The following is a 6,844-nucleotide window of genomic DNA, read 5'->3' on the forward strand; positions in this document are numbered from 1 at the left end:
CCCCCACCAGCCGTGGTTTCGCGCCGCTCTTTGCCAGTAGACCAAGTCCAGTCAGGTTTCGTGTCATCTTTTGGTGCTGGCACACTCAGGACTGACAACCCCCCTTTATACCCATGTTGTCTCAACGCTTCAAAGTCCACAGCACCACCACTCTTGAGCTTTCCAGACTTGCCTGTTCATATGGGTAATCTCAAAACTTTCTATAGTAACCAAAAACAAATCTCAAGAATAGAAGAAATGAACACAGGATACCAAAATGATTAACAAAATGGTTATGGGAGCAAAAACTAGCATCAGAGGGAGCAAAAACAGCCCATTAAGATTCTTCTTAGTATGTCTGTCTCTTTAACAACCTGAACTTTCTAGGTTTTTCCTCAGTACCGACCAGAATTCATTCGTTACACATCCATCTTTCTTCCTTCCATTCAATCATCATACATTAATTAACGTTATTATGCTTTTATTTGACTATCAGGAAATTATATATTTCTTAAAGAAAGTAATATAATAGGTCTGCTCAAGAAATATTACCTCTAGATTTCTTTTGTCTAGATGATTTCTTGTCAGCTGCTGCGCCCTCTGAATCTGAACCCGAAGACGACGAGGAATCATCCTCCTCATCGCTCCACGGCGTTAGCCTCTTCATTGTAGCAAATCGCAATCCCTTTTGACCACTCAAAAGGGGGTTAGGGTTTTTTACTTTATTCTTTCTAACTATCTTGTAGAGGAGGACACCGACCGACACTCGATTTTAGTTTTTGCTGCCGACACGACTTCGTTTTGTCAGTAACAAAAACACCCTCCACTCAGAATATATTAACAAAATCACCCTTCTCTTTAAAGAAAACCATGCGATGAATTTGATAGATATCTACTAATTCCTCTCTCTTTTTAATTTTTTTCACCTCTTTTATCTGATGGATCAGAGACTGCAAAACACACACGTAAAGCTCTTAGCCTTCGATCTCCTTTCTCTAGCCCAAACTCCCTCGTTCTCCACCTACGACCCGATCACCTTCACTCGCAAAAACACTACCATCTCCCGCACCGAGATCCTTGGCGTCGTCACCTCCCGCGAGCTAAAACCAAACAAATTTCTCAAATTCACAATTGACGCCGGCACTGGCTGCGTCACCTGCGTTCTCTGGCTCAACCAGCTCACCTCTCCTTACTTTTCACGCCGTAATCCTGCTAATGTTAAATTAATTGCTGACATGGCTGCTCATTTTGCATCGGAGATTGAAATCGGACTCGTGGCCAGAGTTCGTGGCAGGATTGCAGGATACAGAGGTGCGGTGCAGGTTACGGTGTCTGATGTTGTGGTCGAGAGGGATCCTAACGTGGAGGCTTTTCATTGGTTGGATTGTATTAGGCTGGCACGTGATTGTTATAATGTGGTTGCTGGTGGCGCCGTTTAATTGCAAATTACCAATTAGCAATGCAATTAGCGGCGTGCTTTGTGATTCTGTATTTGTCGACTGAAAAAAGAAAAATAAGAGTTTCTGGTTTTCAACGTTGGCAAATTAATTATCTGGTTAATTAAATCCAATTTTGCAAAATTAATCACCATTTCTGGAACTAAAAGGCAGGTTTGGGATCTAAAATTAGGGTTTTACAATGACATGTGGCTATTAAAACGACGTCGTGTGATATGGTTTTAGGTATCCCCCATCTATTTTCCTTTCTTTCATGCAAGAAACGGCATCGTGTTGAGCGAGAGACTCGAGTTGACCCCAAAAAATCGGAGAGAAAGAAAAGGTTGAAGCGAGAGGGTGAAGCAGTAAGCAGTGCCTGTCTCTCTGCTACCTCGGCTCGGCGGCGGCGGCTGATCTTTCACTTTATTAAACAGTACAAAGGTACCTACCAGTCTCCTCTTCTTTTCTATAACCTCCTAGAGTTCGGGCAAGGAATTCAACTTTACCATTTCGTCTCTTATAAGTGATGTGGTTGCTTTTCCTTTTGAAACTTTCGGGCTTTTGCTTTGACCTTAAGTTAGGTTCACTCACTCATGATATTTGCAACGCTGGAATAGGAAAATAAATAAATTTAAAGACTCACACCTCGAAAATAGTATTTTGGTGTGTTATGATTCTTTGTTGCTAATTTTTATACATATGGGTGGGGGGTGGGTAAATTCTGTTGGTACAGAACACCATGGAGATAGGCGCTGAAGAGGTTAAAGATAGCTCCCTCATTTTGATCAAGCAAGGAGCTGAAGCGGTGAGTTCTCTTGTAACATTGTTATGTCCTGAGAAGACATGATTTTGCGTTTCCTTTTATTATGACTGCACCCACACACCAGCACAGCACATTCAGTCACAAATTTTATCGAGAATGTCCTGTTCTTGTTTGAATTTTTGCATATCCCACGCTATTATTGCTTTTGTTTGTTTGTTTGTTTGGGGTTGTTCTCTTTCAGAGGGTTTTTGAGTCAAATTTTGTTGGAAGGAGGTCTATTATAAAGGAACGTTTCTCGAAGAAGTACAGGCATCCGACTCTGGATTCTAAACTTACTCTCAAGCGTTTAAATGCGGTGAGTCACAAGTTTGTATTTTTTTTTTCAGTGGTTTTCTTTACATATTGCTGAAGCAAGTGTTGAATGTTTTCCGTGAACTTTGGAGCAGGAAGCTAGATGCATGACAAAGGCAAGACGACTAGGGGTGTCTACTCCTGTGTTGTATGCTGTGGACCCACTTCTGCATTCTCTAACATTTGAGTATGTGGAGGGTCCTTCTGTGAAAGATGTCTTCCTTGAATTCGGGTTACATGGTATTGTGGAAGAGCGATTGGATGACATCGCAATGCAGATTGGCGATTCAATTGGAAAACTACATGACGGTGGTCTTATTCACGGTGACTTGACCACATCAAATATGCTAATTCGGATTGGTACCAATAAATTGGTGAGTTATTTTAAATGTTATAGTTGAGGCGAAGAAATCCTTGTTTTCTCTGTTTGTTTACTTGATTGCTACCATATCTCTGCATCACAACCAGAGCTATCTTCTCTCAGGTCCTTATTGATTTCGGCCTTAGCTTCACATCAACCCTCCCTGAGGACAAAGCTGTTGATTTATATGTACTGGAACGAGCCTTACTTTCAATGCATTCTTCATGTGGGAATGTGGTGAGCCAAGACTAATTTTTTATTCATATCCTAATTTCATGTATGCTATTTTGGATTGCTGACAGATGAGAGGAAAAGGAGTTTTAAATACATAGAGAATTTTACCAATTGAGAATTTGCCGTGGAACAGTAAAACTATTGAGAATTTGCTAGAGTTTGACCTTTTTAGTTAGTTCAGGAATAGAAATGCAGAAATGAGCCAGGTTTCTACAAAATTGTCATATTGAATTTGTTAAAGCAACAGCCGAAACAGTGGTTCTTAAAGTGCTTTCTTATAGTTTTATCTTTTACTGTACGAAGTTAACATGGAACTGAATAGAAACCTGCAAAATAGAACTTTGCTCATGATCTACATTCTTGTACCAGATGGACCGCATTCTCGCCGGGTACAGAAAGTCCTCAAAGCAGTGGTCATCTACGTTGAACAAGCTTGCTCAAGGTGCAATCCTGCTCTCCTAATTGATCAACTTCTCCACTACTATTTTTTTTCTTCTCTTACTTGTACGCTTCTTATTTTGTTATTGTTTATAAATTATTACAGTTCGACAAAGGGGTCGGAAGCGCACCATGATTGGATAAACTTTTTCCTCTATTTGTTCCATATGAGGTAAAGAGAAAGAGGTGTCCGTTAAAGTGATCAAAATTATGACAATTTATGTTGCTGCTGTATTCTTATGCATATGTAATGATTTACTACAAGTTGTTATGCATGAAACAAGTTTTCATGCATGGCCAGGGGTTCAGTAGTTTCGTTTTCATGACAGTTTACTGTTAGAAGAATTGAGGCATCCAAATCAAATGATATCGCTGCGTGTGAATTTTTTTTTTTTTTGTTGGAGCTGGTGATTGGTGGAAACTTTGAACTTGAGCTGGTCATTGACGCGACAAACGCGACATATCATATCATGTACCAGGTTGCTCAGAGGGTTTGTGATTCGAATCACACAACCTTTGCTTTAAGTAGAAGTTATGGGGCATTCTGCAGTGCTACTGTCCTACCTCCTATTTGTTCAAATCTTACGAGGTGTTTCCTGACATCTCCTCACAACTATTGCCACAGCACACATTTTGTTTAATATGAACATCAAAATTGAGTTTGGCTTGCTGTTCCCGCGTAATCTCTGATTACAGTGTCAGCCAAACCATTTGCTTGACTAGTTATCTATGGCCATGATTACCCTTTGAGGTATCATCGTTAATTTCAGTGTCATTAAAAAGGTCGCAGTCTTTGCATCTAGCTTAGCCCGTATGCCTTTGCGTGTGTTTGTCTTTCGGTTTTCGTACCGTGAGAATTGAGACGTCGAGAACCGTGGTCCTTGTTCCCTCCATGTGTTGCTTAAATCGTTACTGTTTCCTTCATGCTTATTCCATATTTCCCGTTTGTCCCATGTGCCACGTGAACTTATGTGACGGTAAGGGTCAGTGATGGTGGCCCTTCGGGAAACCATAAATGGAGATCACCAACAACCACGCCAAGAAAGCCTCACGCATTATTCACTTCTACAGGCACCTTTGGAAATTGGAACGATCGATAGGAAATTGAACCCATTGTTTCAGATGCACCTCATCCTCAGAGAAATCCACATAATTCCTTCATGTTTTATTGGTAGAAATGAGAAAATTCTGGGTAAGAGTTTCAACAATGATTGGATTAGTTTTCTTATGCTGCAGTACCCACGTCATGTTGCCGGGGCCTCATTTGTAGGGGTTGTTTGTTTGTTTTTGCTCTTGAAACCTTGTTTTGTGATTTTTTGAATTTTTTTGTTTGAAATTAATTTTTTTAATGTTTTTAGATTTATGTAATATTAAAAATATTATTTTTATATATTTTTAAATAAAAAAAATACACCAGCACCACGGAAAGCTCATCCAATGAGAGCACATGCAGTGCTGATGATGGGTGCTAGGCCTAAGGTTATCACTTGTCAGTTGCAACATATTCAGGCCCATATCTCATCGTGGACCAAACCGTACAATGGCCCTCCAATTTTTCGTCTGCCTCACTGAACAGGCCACACCAAGAACATCTGAGTTCCTGTTCCTCCTCTTCTTCGTAGCTTCGTTCCAAAGACGCATGCACCTGTTACGTTCCAAAATCCTTGCTCAGCTCCCGCTAGCAAAGCTGCAAATCCCACAAGAATTCCTTGAGCTCACAATATGACAGGAATTCTAGACTATTACTGGACGAATGCAACCGCTTTTTTTCTTTTTCTTTCTTTTTCTGGTTTGGTATGAAGCGAGGTTGCTATTTGCTAATGCCAAGGAGAATAATGGTTCTAATGTTCGACAGTGAAGGCATAACATGCCACTATTTATGGAGAGTTTGGAAGCGGAAGCTGATGTTTAACCTAACAATATGGATCCATCTGCCAGACATTTAAGAGGCAGAGAACTACAAAAACAAGTCATGACAAATTGGTAGTTGTCTAGATGATGTCGATTGTAAGAATTTGTTGTTCCATGTGAACCAAGCCGCAATCGTATAGATAGCCCACTTATCTTTTGTTGTGAAAGTATCCATAGGTTAGTGCATTTAATTATAGCTAGCAATTGAACACAAGATTGGTCACCCAATTTTCAATGAGGGAACCCCTGGTTCACTTGAATTGGAACTGCTCTTCTTCACCGATTATTTCAGGGTTTTTGCGATCATTGCTCCTTGGCCAATCAATCAGTGTAAGTTAACAAATGAATCATCTTTATGCTCTTAGGAGCTGTCTTTGACACAGTATTAATCTTGCATGGAATTGGACTTGTTGCGCAGATTTGACATTTACTGTGACTTTAGATTTAGCTCTAGGCATAATCCGATATCACCATATCAATATCTTATTTAATTCAATTAAAAATCCAACCTAGAACACGTTTTGAATTTTATTTTTTTATGGATAAACTTACCAGACCAGTCTGGTCGAGTGTAACGCTGTTGATCCGTGTAGTAGCAAGGTATTTGCTTGAATTCATTTACCATTCTCTCAGTAAGTGTGAGGGTATGACGAGTGCGTGTTGGGTTTTAGAGCTATAAACATGGTGGGATATTGACTTACTAACCAGAGCATGACAGATGGAAGGAGGGTGCGTAGCCAATGAAAAGCCAATAACTGTCTGGTTGGAAACTATTATTAGGAGGATAACTGATGAAATATAGATAGACTTCGTGATTTGATGGCGAACATGAATAGTTAGGAAAACAAGAAAGGCAGGACAACGACGAGAGAGCTGCTAATGCCAAGGAAATATGAGGAGAAAATATAGCCCACCTCTTCAGTTTCTACCAAAGGTAAAAACCTTCACATCAGCAAGTAGAAGTCCATCCCTTTCATTTTCCTTTTGGCGTACAAGAAGAACATCAATCTTCAACTGGAACTAGGTCCATTATTGACTCTAATTTTGTTCGTTAGTTTGGAACCTAACGAAAACGGTTCTTCATCTCCCATTTGGACAACTATAGCTGGAGAGCTCTGTAATGGAGATGTCGTTAGTGGTAGCCTGGTTGGTGCTGAGTATAGTATTGAGAAAAAGGTAGGAGCTAGTAGTGGTTAAAGGACAATTACTGCAATTCTTCTTCTTCTTCTTCTTCTTCTTTCTATGGGCTGACACTGCTTGTGGCCCTCGTAAAGGCCCATAGGTTAGCATACAATTGTGCAGAGAAGGGTAAAGCAAACGGCACAAAAATCTCTTTGATCTGATCCTTGCTACAATCAACAAACAAGGGCA

The 6,844-nt window shown here is 40.2% G+C and overlaps 3 protein-coding genes across 4 annotated transcripts in view; 2 read left to right on the top strand and 1 right to left on the bottom strand.

Annotated features, from left to right (window-relative positions):
- LOC105131404 (uncharacterized) overlaps positions 1–679 on the bottom strand; it is a 1,163-nt gene extending 484 nt beyond the window's left edge. Inside the window, exons 1-2 of the mRNA XM_011034355.1 lie at positions 532–679; positions 33–172 (exon numbers count right to left, since the gene is read on the bottom strand). Of these exons, the coding sequence (XP_011032657.1) occupies positions 33–172; positions 532–646 (255 nt within the window). The 5' untranslated portion in view covers positions 647–679. The remainder of the gene's footprint in view (positions 1–32; positions 173–531) is intronic.
- Positions 680–897: 218 nt separating this feature from the next.
- STN1 (Nucleic acid-binding, OB-fold-like protein) lies at positions 898–1,527 on the top strand. Its single transcript, XM_011034358.1, has one exon. The coding sequence runs from the start codon at positions 918–920 to the stop codon at positions 1,416–1,418; it is 501 nt and encodes a 166-aa protein (XP_011032660.1). The 5' UTR covers positions 898–917; the 3' UTR covers positions 1,419–1,527.
- Positions 1,528–1,714: 187 nt separating this feature from the next.
- Positions 1,715–3,956, top strand: LOC105131405 (EKC/KEOPS complex subunit bud32-like). Of its 2 annotated transcripts, XM_011034356.1 has the most exons (7): positions 1,715–1,856; positions 2,149–2,220; positions 2,420–2,533; positions 2,625–2,903; positions 3,014–3,127; positions 3,494–3,566; positions 3,669–3,956. In XM_011034356.1, exons 2-7 carry the CDS (start codon positions 2,155–2,157, stop codon positions 3,704–3,706), a joined length of 684 nt encoding a protein of 227 aa, XP_011032658.1. In that variant the 5' UTR covers positions 1,715–1,856; positions 2,149–2,154; the 3' UTR covers positions 3,707–3,956. The 2 variants fall into 2 exon arrangements, with proteins under 2 accessions (XP_011032658.1, XP_011032659.1); XM_011034357.1 differs by lacking the exon at positions 1,715–1,856 and having other exon boundaries at positions 2,130–2,220.
- The last annotated feature ends 2,888 nt before the right edge of the window (positions 3,957–6,844 follow it).

This window comes from Populus euphratica, unplaced genomic scaffold (assembly GCF_000495115.2).
Source record: "Populus euphratica unplaced genomic scaffold, PopEup_1.0 scaffold23.1, whole genome shotgun sequence".
Taxonomy (NCBI): Eukaryota; Viridiplantae; Streptophyta; class Magnoliopsida; order Malpighiales; family Salicaceae; genus Populus; species Populus euphratica.

Bases quoted from the DNA above. Each gene is read 5' to 3' on its own strand.
- STN1 (XM_011034358.1), top strand. From the start codon at position 918: ATGGATCAGAGACTGCAAAACACACACGTAAAGCTCTTAGCCTTCGAT.
- LOC105131405 (XM_011034356.1), top strand. From the start codon at position 2,155: ATGGAGATAGGCGCTGAAGAGGTTAAAGATAGCTCCCTCATTTTGATC. The intron at 2,534-2,624 runs GTGAGTCACAAG...ACTTTGGAGCAG, and splicing joins CTCTCAAGCGTTTAAATGCG to GAAGCTAGATGCATGACAAA. The intron at 3,128-3,493 runs GTGAGCCAAGAC...TTCTTGTACCAG, and splicing joins ATTCTTCATGTGGGAATGTG to ATGGACCGCATTCTCGCCGG.